This window comes from Nipponia nippon, unplaced genomic scaffold, assembly GCF_047370975.1.
Source record: "Nipponia nippon isolate SJK-2023a ecotype South Korea unplaced genomic scaffold, ASM4737097v1 scaffold_20, whole genome shotgun sequence".
Classification (NCBI taxonomy): Eukaryota; Metazoa; Chordata; class Aves; order Pelecaniformes; family Threskiornithidae; genus Nipponia; species Nipponia nippon.
The window spans coordinates 7,483,560-7,504,430 of record NW_028262337.1 but is presented as its reverse complement, the minus strand read 5'-3'; the positions used below and the strand labels follow the sequence as shown (position 1 = coordinate 7,504,430).

At 38.7% G+C, this 20,871-nt stretch overlaps 1 protein-coding gene across 7 annotated transcripts in view; it reads left to right on the top strand.

Annotated features, from left to right (window-relative positions):
- Positions 1 to 19,189, top strand: part of ERCC8 (ERCC excision repair 8, CSA ubiquitin ligase complex subunit) — a 32,279-nt gene extending 13,090 nt beyond the window's left edge. For all 7 annotated transcript variants that reach the window (XM_087759809.1, XM_087759810.1, XM_087759811.1 and 4 more), the window contains 5 exons: positions 1,450 to 1,553; positions 4,373 to 4,497; positions 9,197 to 9,394; positions 17,013 to 17,099; positions 18,820 to 19,189. In XM_087759809.1, coding sequence (XP_087615935.1) covers positions 1,450 to 1,553; positions 4,373 to 4,497; positions 9,197 to 9,394; positions 17,013 to 17,099; positions 18,820 to 18,888 — 583 coding nt within the window. In that variant the 3' untranslated portion in view covers positions 18,889 to 19,189. The remainder of the gene's footprint in view (positions 1 to 1,449; positions 1,554 to 4,372; positions 4,498 to 9,196; positions 9,395 to 17,012; positions 17,100 to 18,819) is intronic.
- The last annotated feature ends 1,682 nt before the right edge of the window (positions 19,190 to 20,871 follow it).

The window sequence follows — 20,871 nt, the reverse complement described above, 5'->3', positions numbered from 1 at the left end:
AATCTTGCGTAACAGGAGATGTGACTGTTTTCCAAGACAATTGTATGTTTGCTTGTGATCACTTCAGGGGAGTGAAAATGTATTTTCAGGTTTTCTGTGGCTCGCATGTGTTTGTTTTTTCAAATTTCTGTATATGATGCTTGGCTCTTCCATAGTTTTGGCAGGAGATTGGAACAGTTAGAGAAGAGATGTTTTCTGGGTGTCTTTTCACACATTTTAATTTCAGGTACTAGAGACAATTATAAGCTCTTTCTTGCTCATTAGAACTGGCTAAAAAAAGATTAGCTAATCGAAACTGCATCATCAAAAATGGAGAACTGTAGACTTTTATAATAAGGAAGATCTTTCTGTGCCTTTGTTAAGAATACTTCAATGAGCTACCCATGGTTTGTTGCTCACTTTACAGTCAGCTCAAACCTCAGTGATATCTCTATTTATGGTCTCAGAATATTTGTTTGCAGCGAAGTAATGTGTTGTCAGCATATTCAGTTGGAATACCACTTGGAAGTTAACAGAATCAATCTGTAGTGGAGAGGAGCACAAAAGAACAAATTAGCTTTGTCAGATGCAGAACAGATAAGGAATAATAGTTGGATTTGCTTTGGTCAGTTGGTATATGTATATATACACTATATGTTCCTGATATTAATGCACTGACCTAACTTGAGAACACACAGGAAAAAGCATGTAGTACTTCAGTTAGAAGACTGCTTATCTAAGAAGTAGTTTGATTTGGTATATTTTCCAGCTGTAGATCAAAGAGATGCAGTTGGTTCTTTTTAGCTGGGGTGAAAAGGGATTTATGGGTTTTTTTCTTTTTTTTCTCCAAAAGGACAGTTAAGTTCCTAGGAACTGTCCAAATAGTTTCAGTAAACACATCTACACTGGTGACTTAATGCATGGGAAGCAGTCTTTTCTATGAATTTACCTCCTGTTTATTACCTGAGAGTCATGTGGTGCACACAGAAATGTACTACTAGAATGCTCAATTCAAGCTGCACATCAAGGTGCCATACAAGGTGCACTGCCTGCAGTGTTGCTGTCTAAGCACGTACCTAGTACCAACAGTTATCATAGCTTTTTTTGCTGGCAAAGACAGAGTGTGAGCAAAGCATGAGCATGCAGCCTGGCAACCAGAATGAATCACTGCAGCCTGAACCTTGGCCTTTCCCTCCTTGTGCCACCCTGGTAATGTAGACAAAGCCAGTGAGTTCCTGCAGAAGCAAGCTCTCGGTGTTTCTCGCCATAGCACCATTGACAACAGAGCATATAGACCTATCCAGCCTATGTGTATGTAGCCAGCTTATGTACCAGCCATACTGTAGATCTGTGATAACAAGAGCCTGAGTTCCCAGACAACTATTATAGACAATGCTGGGTTGGCTAAAGACAGTTATTGAACCAGGGTGCTCACAATTTCCCTAATGTATGCAAATCTGTTTTTCTTAGTGCTGACAGTAGAGTAAAATTATGGGATGTGAGGAGAGCATCTGGATGTCTGACTACACTTGATCAGCACAATGGGGAAAAGTCCAAAGCATCTTCTGAGGCAGGTAATACAGAATATAGCTGGTGGTAATCCATATGTAAATAGAAGCATTCTTATATTTCATAAATGTGTTGAATAGTAAGACTGGCAAGGGCAGTAGTGATAATCCAGTTGTTACCTACTGTGTAACACAGGCCATTGAATTTTTTTTCCATTACTTCTGTTATAGAGACAGTGTTTGTGGTTGGGGTTCTTGTTTAGAGAGATCTCCTTAGCAACAATATTGTATCTGTTCTCAGTGTTTTTCCCCTAAAAATGGGAAATTTTGCCATCCGTTTTATGGGCGGAAGAATTCATTGCTATTGTAAGTTAGGTTTCATATAAACAGCAATCACTTCATACTTCGTAAGCTGTTCCAGTAGTTAATTACCCTCCTTTAAAAACAAAGACAGCACAAACAAAACTCACAAAAGCGCATTCCTTTTCCTGCTTAAATTAGTCTTGCTTCCAATGTAAGCCTCTAGAATATTTTCTCATATGTGGTGCTGTAAAATCAATTATATTCCTTTTATACTGCATGAAGTTTACAGTAGCGTATAAATTTATGATTATATTTAATTTTACAGGAAGCTAAATTACACTATTAGTACAGTCAAATGCATTAATGGTGCCTTCAACTGTTATTAGCTACAACATTAACATTTTTATGTATCTTCAGGTCACATTTCCATACCTGAAAAAAAAAAAAAAAAAAAAACACAAAACCAAACTAAATTAAAGAGAAGCTTCTGAACTTTATAGTTCATGAATTTTGGTGAATTCAGGACAAAATATATTTAGTTTTGGCAGTCCAAAAAACTACTTGAACAGTTGATGCTCTGAGGTAGAACCACATAGTATTTGGAACTGAATCACAAAGTAGAAACTGTGTATCATGGCTCTGAACAAAGGGATTTGCATAGTATAAATGATAGTGATTAAAGCTACAAGTCAGTCTGACTTGTTACATGAAACTTAAATTGCGTGTAGAAAAATACATGCAAATCTCTGTAAAGTCAAACTAATTTTCCAAAATATACAGTTAGACTATATGAAGTAGTAGTAAGTATCTCTTTTAATAACCATGCTCTCTCCTATGTAAATTGTAGTATGCTAATATAGACATTTGTTTTTGACAATTTTAAATTTCATGGAAATTCAAGAAACTACTGACATGAAAATGCTCTGAAGAAATCTAAGACTTACAAAAAAAGAAAAATGAGGACAAATTTTCTTATGAAAAACAAAATTCTGTGTAACTCCCAAGATAATTAGTGCCATTTCACACATTCCTTTGAATGACATGTTGTCTCGTCCAAATACAACTTTCTTTTCAACTTTATTTCTCTGTCTGATAGGTTCAGGATGACTTTTTGATAATATAATGGCAATCAGACTAGGATATTAAATATATTGAAATACAGCTGAACTAAACCAAATGCAGCTAACAATTTTTTTATAAAATCTTTGAAAAACAGGTAACACTTTTAACCTAAGAGGTATGTCTAAATTGTGTACTGCAGTATAATGCAGAGATACCTTATCCATTTTTCAGTGAGTTAATTTATGGGCACCATAATTAGGTTTGGTGCAGTAGCACTGAATTGGACTTTAGCTACTTTAACATACTTAAGAATGTGCAGTATTCCAGGGTGAACTCAATGGAATTAATTCATAGTACTCTATAAACAATATAGAATAGAACAGAATATTCAGTTGGAAGGGACCTACAATGATCATTTAGTCCAACTGCCTGACCAACGCAGGACTGACCAAGATAAAGCATGCTGTTAAGGGCATTCTCCAAATGCCTCTTAAACACTGACAGGCTTGGGGCATCAGCCACCTCTCTAGAAAGGCTATTCCAGTGCTTGACCAGCCACTCGTAAAGAAATGCTTCCTCATGTCCAGTCTAAACCTCCCCTGGTGAAGCTTTGAACCACTCCCATATGTCCTATCACTGGATACCAGGGAGAAGAGATCAGCACCTCCCTCTCCACTTCCCCTCCTCAGGAAGCTGTAGGGACCAACGATGTTGCCCCTCATCCTCCTTCTCTCCAAACTAGACAAGCCCAGAGTCCTCAGCCGCTCTCATAGGACATGCCTTCCAGCCCTTTCACCAGCTTTGTTGCCCTCCTCTGGATGCATTGAAGGACCTTCACATCCCTCTTAAATTGTGGGGTCCAGAACTGCACACAGTACTCAAGCTGAGGCCACACCAACACTGAATACAGCAGGATAATAATTCCGTCTTTTGACGGGCTGGTTATGCTGTGTTTGATGCACCCCAGGATGTGGTTTGCCCTCTTGGCTGCCAGGGCACGCTGCTGACTCGTATTGAGCCTGCCGTCGACCAGCACCCCCAGATCCCTTTCTGCAGGGCTGCTCTCCAGCCACTGCTCTCCCAGTTCACACTTGTGCCCAGCATTACTCTATCCTAGGTGCAGACGACGACATTGTGTTCTTGTTAAATGTCATGCCATTAATCATTGCCCAGTGCTCCACTCTATCGAGATCCCTCTGCACGGCCTCTTGTCTCTTGAGACAGTCAACATCACCTCCCAGTTTGGTATCATCAGCAAACTTGCTAAAGGTGTGTTCAAGTCCTGCATCCAGATGACTGATCAATACATTGAACAGCACTGGCCCTAGAATTGAGCCCTGAGGAACACCGCTGGTGACCAGTCACCAGCCAGATGCTCTTATAAACCAAGAGTTAAATTATTAATTTACTGGTATTTTACCGTTTAAACGGTACTTTCAGTGCTATACATTGAAATAAAAATGTGTATACAAAATAGGAATTCTTCTGTAGAAATCTGAACCAGCTCTTTTTCCTGACAGCAAACACGGCTCACAATGGGAGAGTTAATGGTTTATGCTATACAAATGATGGACTTCATCTGTTGACCATTGGTACAGATGATCGGATGCGACTCTGGAACAGCTCCACTGGAGAAAACACATTAGTAAGTTTTCGGGAATCTTTGGTTATGTTTTTGGTTCCACTTCATTTTAGAAGATTTATAATTCGTTGAATTGTCATTACAACTTTGGATATTTATTCGTTTTCATAAAGGATATAGCTGCTTAGTCTCATCATTACAATATTTTGTGAGCATTTTTTTTTCCAGATTTCCTTTCTTATTTCTACTTACTATAAAAAACATAGAGTATTGAGAAGCCTGAATCTACTTAAAGATTGAATATGGTAACTTTAAGTTCATTGATTTGTAAGCGTAGCTGAAAACACTTCAGACAGCAACGTAAACCTTAATATGCAGTGACTGTTCGTAGAAACTTCTTTTTTTAACTATTAGTTGTCAGTATGCCATCCACAGGGCAGTTATCCATACCGGAGAGTTTCACTGATTAACTGCCTGGCTTTATCACAACTTTCTTTGTGTTTTTGTGGAGTTGTATAGCAGTGATAAAAATATTTATCCCTCTACATTTGCATTGCAACCAAATGGTGGCAAGGGTGCAATTAAATATCTAGTGCTGCTCCAGTCCTTTCTATGGCTTGTTTTTTTGCTGAAGGTTGCTGTTTTAATTTTCTGTTCAGTAAAGAAAATTGTTTCCTGTGTTTATTTTGAAAGAAGGACATACTAGGTAAGTCAGTTTCCATGTGAGTTTAGCCAGTCATGATTATGGTCTGTCATTGCTATCAGGAAAGGAAAAAAATTTAGTCTACCTTAGAAATCTTTTACTTTTGCTGCTTAGTTTCAGAACACAGCAAAAAGAATTCCTTATAGACACTTAAATGAAAGGCCTTTTCTGTCTCCACACTGCTCGTATTTGCCAGCTTGTTCTCAGCACTTCATATACAGACATCTTTCTGTCTTCAAATCACCATCACCAAAGCAGATAATACAGTTTGTTCACTCTCCTGTCACCAGCTGGATCGCTGTTTTTTTGGTTTTTTGTGCCTGTTAGTTCATTGACTTGTTTCATAGGCTAGTTTACAATTTTCTTATTTGGTATGGAATATCTTGATCCTGCCTTGCTTTTTCAAGTGCAGAATTATATTGTCCAGAGTACTGTATTTTCACACACTGCCTAGAGGTATTGCTTAAAATAATTTCAAGGCACCAGCAGATGAATAAATGCATGTACAGGTAATACAGGTTCACACCGTAGTTCCTTTATTTCCCCTACTAGCCAGTCCTTTTGATATCCATAATTTTTTTATACCTTTCAAAAGGTATAGAAATTAAGCCATGCATGTGAATTTTTTTGAGCAATGAACCAAATTTGGGGCTTAGTGGATTGTTTCAGTTAGTAAGAGAAATGAATGTTGGAGTCGTATGCATCTTGCGTTCTTCCTTTATCACAAAAAATGAATAGGAAGTCCCGATTCACTGAGTATGGGAAGAATCAAACAGAAGGAAGCAGGTTTTCTGTTTGTCTGCGTGCTCAAAGAACAACACCAGTTTTTAAGATCTTTCTTCAGTTCTTGTTTTGGCAGCATCCTTTGCTCCTCTGTCAAGCAGGAACATTTACACTGAGTATATCCATATAATTTACTTTTCCCAGCCTCTACTCCTCCCTTTCATTGTACATGCCTTTGTTATGAGCAGTGCTGTGGCTTGGGAATTGTTGCTGTTACTGCTCACATGCAGTGTAAAGGAGTTTAATTGCTCTTTATCAGCAGAGTAATATGCCTCTTTAAAATGACTAGCATTAACAAGATTTAACACAGTATTTACAAACACTGTCTACAGAATGAGCAGTATTATCCACAAAGGATGTGACATAAGCTTCACATCTCATGAAAATATCCTCTCAATATGAAAAAACATCAATCTACTTGTATGCTAATCGAAATGTCTTTGTATACATTTTTATGATGATTGAGAGAGATTTTCTCAGAACTCCTTTTTATTATACTTTTCTTACATAAGTGCTCTTTGCTATGAAAGAGCGTACTTTAAAAATAGAGCAACAAGTATTCTTGCCTGGCTCATGCTGACTGATGCTTCTATTTGCCTCAAACTTTGGACTCAGGCAATTGATGTAGTATGGATCAAGAACCTGACAAAGCAAGATATTTCTGTTAGAATATTTACCTGCTAGACTTTGCAAATCTGTTAGCTTATAGTCAAAAGATTTCACACTTAGGATATTTTTTTTAACTATAGGCAATGAGGCTTAGGTAGGGAGCTTTAAAATTAACCCAGAGAGCTTTACTAACATTGTACATGTAAGGGAATCTCTGTTTATCAGCAGAAATTAACAGCATAGATTTTAGCACAATACTATTTGAAAACAAAATATTTTTTATATAATGCTATGTAGTATTAATTAATTAAAATTTAAAATACTGTTATTTTTATTAGAAGAAATGCTTCTTTTAAGCCATAAAATAATGTGTGAATTTCAGATGTTCATAGTGGACTTCTCCCTCTTCATGAAAAAAAAAAAAAAGTATATTTTATTTGACAAAATTCTAATGCTTTAATTAAGGTTGTTTACAGTTAAGCTATACTGTTCTCATGAATATATTTCTGTATTTTCTCATTAATACCCTTTTGATATCTGATAGGACCTAGTTAGACTGATATGTCCAACTGGAATACTTTGTAGCTTCCACTTTCCACCTTTGGTGAGATTTTTACCTGTGTAGGATTTGTCAAGAGCTTGAAACGTACAGACGCTAATAAGCTATACTTCATATACTACTTTGATTTGCAAGGCTTCCGACACACCTCACAAGCCAGGTCTTAGAAATGTAGCATTTGCTCCTATCCTAGCTGCCCTTATAGGGAACAGTATTGAATTTCTCAGTGGTGATTTAGCTTTGGTTAGAAGCTTTTTTTTATCACTCTTAACTAGTCCATAACAATTTAGCAAGTTATTCTTTATTTACTTCTTCTTCATGAGTCTCCTTCTTCTCATCCGTTTTCTTTGCCCTTTACTTAGGCCATCCTTCTGCTTGTCATTCAGTTGTTTTCATACTACGTATTCTTCTGCTGTTTCTTGGGAACTCGAGAGAGAGATGCAGAATCTTCCCTACATTGCAGATGTTCTTCCTCTGTTCCTTTGTCCCTGAGCAAGGGATGACTTTCTGAGAAATCCTTAGGGCTAGTTCTTGAGTTGTCTAGACTGATCCTTCTGTTCTTTGCCGTCCCACTGCCATATATACTTCAGAAATGTAGTTTTCTGCAACATCAGTCAACTCCGATAAACAAAGGGCACTTACAGCATAGGAAGTAGTGTAGATCAATTTTTCTTCAATCCATGGACTAAATTCTTGCAGTATTGGGACCAGTAATGTTTAATATCATCAATGACAACAACAGTGGAATTGAGTGCATCCTTAGCAAGTTTGCAGATGACACCAAGTTGAGTGGTACAGTTGACACGCCTGAGGGATGGGATGCCATCCAGAGGGACCTGGGCAAGCTGGAGAAATGGGCCTGTGTGAACCTCAGGAGGTTCAATGAGGCCAAATGCAAGGTCCTGCACCTGGGTCAGGGCAATCCCCAGTATCAGTACAGGCTGGGGGATGAAGGGATCGAGAGCAGCCCTGAGGAGAAGGAGTTGGGAGTACTGGTTGATGAAAAGCTGGACATGAGCCGGCAATGTGCGCTCACAGCCCAGAAAGCCAGCTGTCACCTGGGCTGCATCAAAAGAAGCGTGGCCAGCAGGTCGAGGGAGGTGATTCTGGCCCTCTACTCTGCTCCGGTGAGACCCCACCTGGAGTGCTGTGTCCAGCTCTGGGGTCCTCAGCACAGCAAGGACATGGACCTGTTGGAGTGGGTCCAGAGGACGGTCACAAAAATGATCAGGGGGCTGGAATACCTTTTCTATGAAGATAGGCTGAGAGAGTTGGGGTTGTTCAGCCTGAAGAAGAGAAGGCTCTGGAGAGACCTTATAGCAGCCTTTCCGTACTTAAAGGGGGCTTATAAGGAAGATGGGGACAGACTTTTTAGTAGGGCCTATTGCAGTATGACAAGGGGTAATGGTTTTAAACTAAAAGAGGGTGGATTTAGACTAGGGATAAGGAAGAAATTTTTTACAATGAGGGTGGTGAAACACTGGAATGGGTTGCCCAGAGAGGTGGTAGATGCCCCATCCCTGGAAACATTCAAGGTCAGGCTGGACGGGGCTCTGAGCAACCTGATCTAGCTGTAGACGTCCTTGCTAATTGCAGGGGGGATGGACTAGATGACCTTTAAAGGTCCTTTCCAACCCAAACTATTCCATGATTCTATGATTTGTAACTGTATACTGTTGTGCATAAGGAGTTCTTTTAATTGTTTCAGTATCTGAGAGAAAATTATTATGTTGGATCATCTAGGGAAATGTTTAAGGTGGTAATTCCTGAACCATTTCTAATTTCAGTGATAGTTTAGATGTTCAGTGTAGATCTGGCATGCAACAGCCCATGCAAATTCTGTTTCTTAGTGTGGAACTACTGATTTTTAGGCATATCTTTCTGTCCCTTTCTTAAAGTTGCTATTAAGGAGAGTGAACTTTAATGAACAGAAAAATTATTCTCTTTATAGAAATCTGTAATTGGAAATCTCAAAAGTTGTATTAACATTGGGAAGCTTAAAATAAATTTTATTGGGTGTTAAAGAAGAAATGAAATTGACCTTTTCATGTGAAGTTATTTCTTATTGTTTTAGATAATAGCTAACTACATAATTCTTCATTTTACAGGTGAATTATGGGAAAGTCTGTAATGAAAGTAGAAAAGGACTCAAATTCACAATCTCTTGTGGCTGTAATCCAGAGTTTGCCTTTGTACCGTATGATAGTACCATTGCTGTTTATACAATTTTCACTGGAGAACTGATAACTATGCTTAGAGGGCATTATAGTACTGTCAACTGCTGTGTATTTCAACCTAATTTTCAGGTAAGTAAAGTACAAACAATATTCCAGACAACCTGGAATATTTATACAGATTGCCAAACCATTTGCACAAAAAGTACTAACTTTTCAGGGATGTGCTTTAACCAAAGATCTTGACATAAGATGGAGTTCTGTGGCCTATGTGTCAAGCAAGAAAAGTTAGGTAAAGTTCTTGGGATGGCCCTTTCTGTATTGGGTTCCTTCCAGTACTCGTTTTGTCTCACACACGTAACTTTTCAGTATACCTATAGTAATTTTTTGGCTTATATTGTCATTAATAAATCGTATGCATTAAGGCTTTTGTCTGTTTTTTGTAAGACTGAAGAGGAGACATTTGTCTGAGATACCTAAGACTGATCACAGTAAGAAAGAATGTGAAGTGCATTTAGGTGAAGTGCATTGGTGTTGCTATCGGCACTGGGAAACCTCTCAAGTACTTTGCTAAAGTGACCTTGCTCAAACGCCTGTAGTTATACCAGTCACTGGATCTATGAACGGTTTGGATGAAGTGTTGGGAACATAATGAGCTTAAATTAATCTGAGAACACTTCACCTAAGAAATACTATAGCATTACAGGGACTCATGGTGCTGACAGCCTTTTTTCTTTTCCTCTGCCTTTTTTTTCTTTTCCTCTACCCCTATGGTGTATTTTTCTCTTGAAATAAAAGACTTAAGGATAACAAAGCTTAATTTGTTATGAGATGCTTTACCACAGATTGTTCTTATGGCTTGTGGTGTGGCAAGAGCAGAGTGGATGTTAGTATGGATTGTAAGGCTGTTACATAGTTGCCCTCAGGTGCTGAGCATTGTACTTCATGTTCCAGCTCCTCCTTCCTCATCTTTTGTTTCTGAAATATCAGACAGAAATATTTGAGGCAGAAAGGGCACGTGGATATCTTTTCATGACCTCTCATGACCTCATAGAAGGTAATCTGGTAGCTCTTCCTTTGAGTCTACAATCTCTAGCCCTTGTTCTCGTGGGAGACTTCAACTTACCAGATATCTGCTGGAAATACAACACAGCAGAGAGAAAGCAGTCTTGGAGGTTCCTGGAGTGTGTGGGAGAGAACTTCCTGACGCAGCTGGTAAGCGAGCCAACCAGGGGAGGTGCCCCGCTGGACCTGCTGTTCACAAACAGAGAGGGCCTGGTGGGTGATGTGGTGGTCGGAGGCTGTCTTGGGCTCAGCGACCATGACATGATAGTTTTCAGTTCTAGGAGAGGTAAGGAAGGGGGTCAGCAAAACCACTACCCTGAACTTTAGAAGGGCGGACTTTGGGCTGTTCGGGAGTCTGGTTAACAGAGTCCCTTGGGAAGCAGTCCTGGAGGGCAAAGGAGTCCAGGAAGGCTGGATGTTATTCAAGGAGGAAATATGAAAGGCGCAGGACCAGGCCGTCCCCATGTGCCGCAAGCTGAGCAGGCGGAGGAGAAGACCGGCCTGGCTGAACAGAGAGCTTTGGCTGGAACTCAGGAAAAAGGAGAGCCTACCGCCTTTGGAAGAAGGGGCAGGCGACTCAGGGGGACTACAAGGAGGCTATGCAGGGAGAAGATCGGAAAGGCGAAGGTGCAGCTGGAACTTAAACTGGCCACCACTGTTAAAGAGAACAAAAAAAGTTTTTATAAATATGTTAGTGACAAAAGGAGGGCCAGGGAGAATCTCCCTCCTTTGTTGGATACAGAAGGTAACCTTGCCACGAAGGATGAGGAGAAGGCAGAGGTACTTAATGCCTTCTTTGCCTCAGTCTTTAATAGTCAAGCTAGTCATCCTCGGGTTTTTCAGGCCCCTGAGCTGGGAGATGGAGATAGGACGCAGACTGAAGTCCCAGTTGTTGAAGAGGTGGCAGTCACTGACCTGCTCCTCCACCTGGATGCTCACAAGTCCATGGGCCCAGATGGGATCCACCTGAGGATACTGAGGGAGCTGGCAGAGGAGCTGGCCAAGCCACTCTCCATCATTTATCAGCAGTCCTGGTCAACCGGGGAGGTCCCAGATGACTGGAAGCTAGCAAACGTGACGCCCCTCTACAAGAAGGGTCGGAAGGAGGATCCCAGGAACTACAGGCCTTTCACCCTGACCTCGGTGCCAGGGAAGGTCATGGAGCAGGTCATCTTGAGTGCCATTGTGCAGCACGTGCGGGACAACCGAGGGATCAGGCCCAGCCAGCATGGGTTTATGAAAGGCAGATCCTGTTTCACTAACCTGGTCTCCTTCTATGACAAGGTGACCCACTTAGTGGGTGAGGGGAAGGCTGTGGATGTTGTCTACTTGGACTTTAGTAAGGCCTTTGACACTGTCTCCCATAGCATTCTCCTGGAGAATCTGGCTGCTCATGGCTTGGATAAGTGCACTCTGTGCTGGCTTAAAAACTGGCTGGACGGCCGAGCCCAGAGAGTGGTGGTGAATGGAGCCAAATCCAGTTGGCGGCTGGTCATGAGTGGTGTTCCCCAGGGCTCAGTGTTGGGGCCAGTCCTGTTCAATATCTTCATTGATGATCTGGATGAGGGGATGGAGTGCACCCTCAGTAAGTTTGCAGATGACACCAAGTTGGGTGGAAGTATTGATCTGCTGGAGGGTAGGAAGGCCCTACAGAGGGACCTGGACAGGCTGGACCGATGGGCCAGGGCCAACTGCATGAGATTCAACAAGGCTAAGTGCCAGGTCCTGCACTTGCGTCACAACAACCCCATGAAACGCTACAGGCTTGGGGAGGAGTGGCTGGAGAGCTGCCTGGCAGAAAAGGACCTGGGGGTGTTGGCTGACAGCCGTCTGAACATGAGCCAGCAGTGTGCCCAGGTGGCCAAGAGGACCAATGGCATCCTGGCCTGTATCAGGAATAGTGTGGCCAGCAGGACCAGGGAGGTGATAGTGCCCCTGTACTCAGCACTGGTGAGGCCGGACCTCGAGTACTGTGTTCAGTTTTGGGCCCCTCACTCCAAGAAGGACATCGAGGTGCTGGAGCGTGTCCAAAGAAGGGCAACGAAGTTGGTGAAGGGTCTAGAGCCCAAGTCTTATGAGGAGCGGCTGAGGGATCTGGGGTTTTTTAGTCTGGAGAAGAGGAGGCTGAGGGGAGACCTTATCGCTCTCTACAACTACCTGAAAGGAGGTTGTAGCAAGGTGGGGGTCAGTCTCTTCTCCCCAGTAACAAGGGATAGGACGCAAGGAAACGTCCTCAAGCTGCGCCAGGGGAAGTTTAGGTTGGTTATTAGGAAAAGATTCTTCACCAAAAGGGTAGTCGGGCGTTGGACCAGGCTGCCCAGGGAAGTGGTTGAGTCCCCATCCCTGGAGGTATTTAAAAGACAGGTAGACGTGGTCCTTGTCCTCAAGGACATGGTTTAGTGGTGGACTTGGCAGTGATAGGTTAACAGTTGGACTCGATGATCTTAAGGATCTTTTCCAACCTTAACGATTCTATGATTCAGTAACTTCGACAGAAACAGTGTTTCCCTGTCACTGATATGGACTTCACTGAAAGCTTTGGACACATAACAGATGAGACAATAGAGCCCAAGCTAGTAAGCTGTGCTAGATCTGGAAGGCAGTTCTGGTATGAATAGGCAGTGAGATGCTAAATCCACTGAAAGGTGGAATATTCACATTATAGCTAAGGCACATCTTTTCTGGACCGTTCTTGACTAGCTTAAAAAGCCCTTTGTGTTTTTAAGAACAGTTTCCCAACAAAAGTTGGGAAAAGTGCTAGTGTGTTTATATTAAGTTATCTTTTGTGTTCTTTTTGATAGGTTGAAGAGGTGAAGCTCATTAAATCTCCATGTAAATCATGTTTTCCAGCCCTGAAATGCATGTCTCTTTATAGTGCCTCTATCTTGGCTTTTAAGATCCTTAGAAAAATATCGCTCATGTGTGAGCATGCACACAAGAACTGCATCAGTTACTATAGCTATGGGTTTACTTTGGCAAAAAATTCATGTGGTTATCTGTTGTGATTCCTGATTCTCTTTCAGAATTGCCCTTTTCCAGAGTTCAGTTCTATATTCTAGAAGTGTGACTGGATTTTCTTTTTCTTTAAATGCTCTGCTTCTAGTTGTATTAAATTTTTACTATGATGAAATAACATTACTATAGTCAGTGTGTCAACACCAGAGGTAGCAGTAGTGTTATTTTGACTGTTTGTGTTCACACCTAGACTTCCAAATAGTTCATTCTGTCTTGAGACAATTAAGTACATTCATCAGTCTTCATATAATCCCAATAGAAATTATTTCCCAATTAACTCATTTTCTGAGAATGCAGTCACTTGTAAAATTTATAGTTACCTGTTTTGTTTTACTCTTGTATGCAATATTAAATCAATGTGACAGTTATTCACAGCTGTGCATTTCTATTTTCAGTTACTAGTTGTAAATAAAATCAGTTTTGCTTGACAAAATCTGCTTTGTTGCAAACTGTGTTGACTGATGTTGTTTATATTCCTATATCTTAACTCTACAGTAAGAGAATTGTTTAATCACCTTTTCCGTTGTCTTGGTTAGGATTAAAGAAATGTCAGTTAGTTCATTTGTATCTGTATCATTCCACTTTTTTGTCTTTTTCTTTTTTTTTCCCCTGAATGGCATATTAGCTTACTTTGAGCTTTGTAGTATTTCAAGACATATTAAACATGATTAACTTAAGCAAGCCAACAACTCTTCTAACTCTTTCTGATATAAGTTATGCATCTACTGGTGAAATGTGTAGCAGATGGCTTTCTAACATTTTTCTTACTAGCACGTTTGAATTTAGTACACTATCTTCATATGAAACAAGGTCTCCATCTTTTCTGCATAGTTTCTACCATTTCCATCTAGTAGCAAGTCTCTCTCATTGTTAAGAGTTTTCTTCATATGAATAGTCTTCTAAACTTTTTCTGCTGTCTTTAACCCTGCTGAGTGATTTATGTCCTACCTACCCCCAAATCTGGTCCTTAGATTTTCATACTATTTTTTTCTATGTTCAGAACTTCTGATGGATATGCATTGCTGCCAGTCCCTCACATTCTTTCTGTTCATTAACTGTATTTTAATCACTACCTTTGTTTCACCTCATAACTGGAATAGGCTCTAAAAGGAACTTTAACTTTGCACCAATTATGTATTTGAGGTGAGAAGTGTCTTCTGTTTGCTCAGAACCATTATAATCAAATATGATCACTGATACCCAAGCAACTAGCTATTTGGAATCCAGTGATATTAGTCTTTATCTGTTCTTATGATATCCAAATTAATTAGCAGGTTTGTGCGGAATACTTTTTGTGTTTGAGATATTGTGTGGAGCTGTCTCCACAAAGTGGTGTGAGATTTAGTTAATGTGTGTATATATGCCTTTTGAGATCCTGGGAATAGAGCCATAAAATCCACTATATTATTGTTGGCCTAAATTGTTCTTACATAAATATCTCTGTAAAGTTAATAAGATGTTAGTCTGCTTGAGTAATAAGAACTGCAGAATTTGGCCCTTTAATAAGAGCCATTAATTTAATAGGAGGTCGGTAATTTCAAAGGGGTGTGGAAGAGGAAATCTTCATTTTGCAATCTCTTAGATGATGTTTACTATTGGATCTAACATGCTCGATACCATTGTGCCATATTAGCTGCTTAAAATAACTTAAGTAAGCAAACAAGACCTACATTTCTGTTTCAGAAAAAGAAATGGAGTAAAGCACCGTGCACGAACAACATGTCACAAAATATTATGTATACATCAGGAAACAAATTTGCTTTAAATTAAATTCTGTTGTTCAAGAAATGCCAGTGACATCTGTAAATGTATTTGGCAAATCCAGTGGTAGGCTATTAAGTAAAGATAAGTGAAAGTTAAATTAGGTTTTATTTGCAATCTTTCCTCAGAGTCTTAAAGCATAATATTTCCATATATTGTACCATAAACATGCATGGAGCTCACTGCTTCTGCTTTCGACTCACTTAAGGTATGACTCACCATTTCAGGTTGTAATAATTAATTGTAAGTATTACTCAATGCAGTGGATATTAACTGAAGATCTTGCAATGCCAGGATCAGAAAGTGAGACAAGTGGTAATAAAGATTAAAGTATGCTGATCTCACTATGACATTGCTCACAAGGAGAGATTTTGGGGTGGGAAGAGATTTTAAAGTTCTAGTGGTATTCTGTATCCTGTCAAAGGCAGGAGGCCTGAGTAGAGCATGACAGGATAGATAGTAGAGTACTGACAGGATACAAAGTGGGATTTGGGCTATAGCTTGGTGTAATTTCACCTGTCTTCTTTTAAAACAGGTAAGTAGGATGTTTCTCTCTCATAAAATTATAAACTCTAATCTTGTATGTGTTTTATGCATTAATAACTTCATGCATGGGACCAGTTTTACAAGAGTGAGTGTGTCAGCTCTCTTGAATAAGATTACCCACATAAATTGGTATTTATAGGAATTAGGCATTAAGTTCCTGCACCAACTGTCAGCATAATTCATGCAGTTCTAGAATTAAATCTACATAATGTAGGAGACTTTCTGTGAAGACAGAAGTGTAATAATTTATTGAACTTGTGGAATTTTGTTGAATCAATGCATTAATAATGTGCTCACATGCACAGAGTTGCTAGTTTAAGTGCAAAAACAAACATGCTTAAAGCAAGGCTTTCATACAGAAAAAATACATGTTTCACTCAGGCAGTTTAAATGCATGGCAATGCTCAAGTGTTGTCAGACATTGCATATAATATGCAGGAGTATGATTCAAGTTTGAAGGCGTATAAGAGTATCTTCATGCGTGTTCATTTAAGTAGCACTTTGGAAAATAGAAGGATTATTAGTGCAAAATTTACTGCAAAGATGATGCAGTATTTCTCATTAGCAAAATTTCCTCAGTTTAGAGTGACAGAGAAGTCTGTATTTCCTTTAATAAAGAACTAAGAAAACTAAGCTGTATTTTACTGTTAGCTGTTTGGTGTAGAGACTGTTTGCTTCCATGTGTTTGCAGGGTGCCTTGCACAATGGGATCTCAGTCCTTAGTCAGTACCATAATAAATAGAGGTATTTATATTAAAAATAATAAATTGGTCTTTCTGATCTCTGTCTTCCCAACAGGACACAGGCTTCAAATTGTTCTTTGTTCTTTTCCTTCCATAGGCGTACTGAAACTACATTTACTTAATACTTCTTTGTTCCATACGTATGCGCTCTTCTAACGTGTGTTGCAATGGATGCTTTTAAGTTGGTTAATATTTTTTAATTATAATTAAAACTTTTGGGTATGAAGAAAAAAAATTTTAATTATAATTTAAAAAAATCTTTTTTTTTTTCCTTACTTCTCCATTGAACATAAATCATCTCTTTAAGCTTCCTAACTGTTAAAACAGGTGTCTTTTCAGGAGACATGAGAAAGGGAAGAAGAAAAGTGCATTTAAGCAGTAAAGTTCATTTAAATGTGGGTAGAGCTGTTTTGGTGAACAATCTGGGGGAAAATATAAAAACTTATTCATTTTGTTTTGGCATATAACTTAAAATACTGTTTATCAAGATTATAGTACAAATTCGAAATTGTATATTTGTCTTTATTTTTAAGTATTTCGTACATCTTTTTCCCACCATTATATCTATGTCACTGTTCAATGACTTTGTGTAAAAGTAATTTTTGCTTGCTTTCTTAAAGGAACTTTATAGTGGTAGCAAAGATTGCAATATCCTTGCGTGGATACCAGCTCTTCGAGAGCCACTTCCTGATGACATTTCTGAAAAGGTAATGAATTTGAGTTTGAACTATACTTTTTATGGCTGTTATACTTGCGGGGGGTGTGTGGAAATTAAGTATGTGTTTCACCATCAAAATTTATAACAATTTCTAATTAAGAGGAGAATCACCTATTGTTTCTGTGCAGTCTTTTGCTTGTGTTGGGATTTTGAGAGTACATTTTCTTTCATAGTCTAGTAAAATCTTTTCCAGACTTTTAGCTTCTCACTGAATTAAAAGTAGTACTTGTCATTTGGCTATCAGTCTTTCAACTTCTACTTCAGCTTCTTTAATTTCCGTACAGTTTTCTGTATCTTATGCTATTTTGGAATTGGAAAGGTGCCAAAGATTGTATTTTAAATTGTTTAAGAATATACTGTGTATTAAACAGTAAGATTAGGGATGGCACACTTCATACCCAAATATTTTTGATGCAGAAATATAGTAAAGAAGATTCTAAATGAGCTTATTCTAGCATCTGAGGCAAGCCGTTCAGGCTGTTACAGGGAACATCGTATGTAACACTGTTTTCCAAGAGAGTACTTTCTCTCTTTTAGTATTAGAGCTGGGCAATAAAAATTTCAGTGAACAGTTTGAAGGGGAAAAATTCTAGATTTTAAGGAACTGAAACCATTCACAGAATCAGAGCCTGGCAAACTCTACTAATCTTAAAAAATCAGGGTATATTAATGTTTTGGCTCATAGCATACAAAATTCCACTTTTTAAAATTTCTGAAATGTTCCATTTTGGATGGGAAAATAAGCATAAAATTCTTGTAACATTTGCTTTGCTTTGTAAGACAACTTATTTCAAAACTATCCTACACTTAGGCACAGAAGAAAAAAGTAGTTTCAAAGGTTAGATACCCTAAACCCAAAATGTGTTCAGTTGACCCGAAATGAACATTTTTGCTGTAACTGAGAATTTTGATGTGTGTGAATTGTTTTTTCTTGGTCTGAAAAACAAAAACAAACCCACAGCAACAAGAGTATCTACCCAGCTGTGATTAGAACTGCCCCTTTAAATTTGACATGGTGAAGGTATGTAATATGTGCTGTTGTTCTGAAATCTGTTAAGCTACGGCTGCTGTTTGCACATGTTGTAGATGAGCACTGTAGATGAGCGCTGAAAGAAGCAGTTCTGCTGTCCACAGGCCACTAGTTCCTGCTCCTTCTCATGTGCTAGAACAGCCATTTGAATGCCTGTATGACTAGAATCTGAACCCAGGACAGAAGTAAACAAAAAAAAAAAATTACCCCAAGTAAAACCTGTGATTCAGTGCACTGCATAGCTGCACAAACCCTTTAGCTTGACCCTAGGGGGGCTGAGGAGATTGGATGTGGACAGAGGCCAGGACTACTTATTGAGACAGTAGTGCACAATTATGCTGGACCAGGGCAATTATGACTTAAAACCAGTGACTCAAAACAAACACAGTAATACCCATCTGTTATATTTTACACCAGACATTTGTAAAACTTCCAGTCAGTGCTCCAGATATTTTTTTGTTGAAATTGGAATTAAATAGAGTACTACTTCTTTTCTTAATGTATCTTGTCTCTGATCAGCGGAATGGCCAGAGAAGTGGTTAAAAAAATGCCGGTACCCGTGAGAGACACAATAGTTTGTCTACACATAGTAATTTAAGAAATGCCTTTAGTATTGCCCTTATTTGATTTTAGTACTCTTAATTAAGCAAACTACTGAGAGAATTTTTATTTTCTTTAGTCTCTGCCTCAACAGCACTTAAATCCAGCATATGAAGACGCATGGAGCAGCAGTGATGATGAAGGCTGAATTTCAATTATGTGCTGATATAAAAGTGACATTCAGGCACCATGTTCACGGACTTTATCAACAGAATTGGATATTGCCAGATTTATTACGACTGGATTTTTGGTACAGTTCTGTTAAAGCAAGGTCTTTCAGAACTTTCCACTGTTCTCTGTGTTCTTTCTTCACTATTACAGTTAAATCTAAACGATTACTTTTTCATACTTACTGACTTTTATACTTACCCTCATGCATTGGTATACTTCACTCAGTGTTGAACAGCTGATAAAAGAAAAATAAAAGCCCTTGGGACCAGTTAATATTGCATTGTTTCTGGTATCACTAATACTTAAGGAGATAATCTGTATGTTTCCAAGAGACATAATACGAATGATTTTGCCTGAAGGAGGACTAGCTCAGGGATACTTTCAGCTTATTTTTATCAATGTCTAGGTGGAGCAAACTGCGTTCATTTTCAAGTGCTTATGTGCTGTGGGAGCCAACAGGATTTTGTGCCTGTTCTTTTGCATTTTCAGTTTTGCATAAGTTTATCCATAAATACAGTATTCAGTTCAGAAAGAGACATAGCTGGGATCATTTATTCAAGTATTTATATGGTGACCCCACCAACTAGTACCTGAATCTGTCCCAGAAAGTTAAGAATAGAAACTAGTTTAATTAGAGTTTTTGTTACTCCTGTTAGCAGGTTTTTAAGATCAGTTTTCTGTGTATGTATCTCTCACTCTTCCCTAGCCAGTGTCAAGAATTCCTGGACATAAGCAGGCTTGAGGTACAGTACAAGGCAGAAAGTGGATCACATTTCAAGTTAGAAATATCAAATGTAGTCTTTAAGAACTGTTTTCATCTGACTTTGTGGTCCTAATGCCTGCTCTGTTTTGAAAGAGAGGCACTTTGTGGGGTTATTGGCTCATCTCAATCACTAGTTTGTGCTTCAGGCATAGTGTAGTCACCAGTCTGAGAGCTGAGTTAGAGTTTCCCATCAGATGCAAGTGCAGCACTATAGAGGAAAAATTCTTTCCAAAAAAGAGCAGATGTTAGGACCACAAATTCAGATGAAAGGAAAAAATATTGTACAAATAAATGAAAGATAATAATTTAATCTTTGTATTGTGTGTATTATTTCTATGATTGGTATGCATTTTAGAATTAATTCACTGTGCTTCTGTATTTTAATATCTATACAAGATATAGGCTCTCAGTTTCTATATCAATTTAGAGTCTAGCATTGTAAAATGATACCAAGTGAGGAGTGGGCATATCAAGGGAATGTTGTAATTAAACAAGCTTCATATGTAGTGCATATTTGCTGGAAGAGACCCAAAATTTAAGTTGCACTATTAAGTGGATAGCTGTAGAGTGGAAGACTCTCAGAAGTTTCAGCTGAAGTTAAGGACCAGCCTGACACTGTCACTTTACAGGAATAGAGAAGAGAATTTCTATTTTTTTTCAAATTATAGTTTTCATTACCAATGGTGGCTGTTCCCTCTAAAATTGGAAAAACTGGGGAACAAATGTGAAGAAAGATAACACATTTTGATTTTTATCTTGAAGAGGATGACTTTGTTGCATGTTATAATTGTGCATATCATTTGTATATACCAACTGCAGTGCATGAATTTCATATTTGAATTTCTAAAAATGTGCTCAGTAAATCATAGAGCTAGTTATCAAAGAATAAATGCAGTATTTTTTTCAATCAGTTTTCAGTTATCTGTAATATGACTATAAATGATGTTGATTTTCAAACAAACAAAAATCCTACCAAAAAAAACACTAGCTCTATGGTGGACTTGGAATGGTATATAAAATGGGAGAGGTAGAAAAATTAAATTTATTTTAAAAAGGTGAGAAATCATAAAAATTAAACCCATAAATAAGAATGTTGCATTAATTCTCCTGTTTTTTGGAATGGGCTTTCCCAAATGAGTTCCTTTTCCTGTGTTTTGGGTACACAATTATTGAGATTGGAAGGGACCACTGGAGATA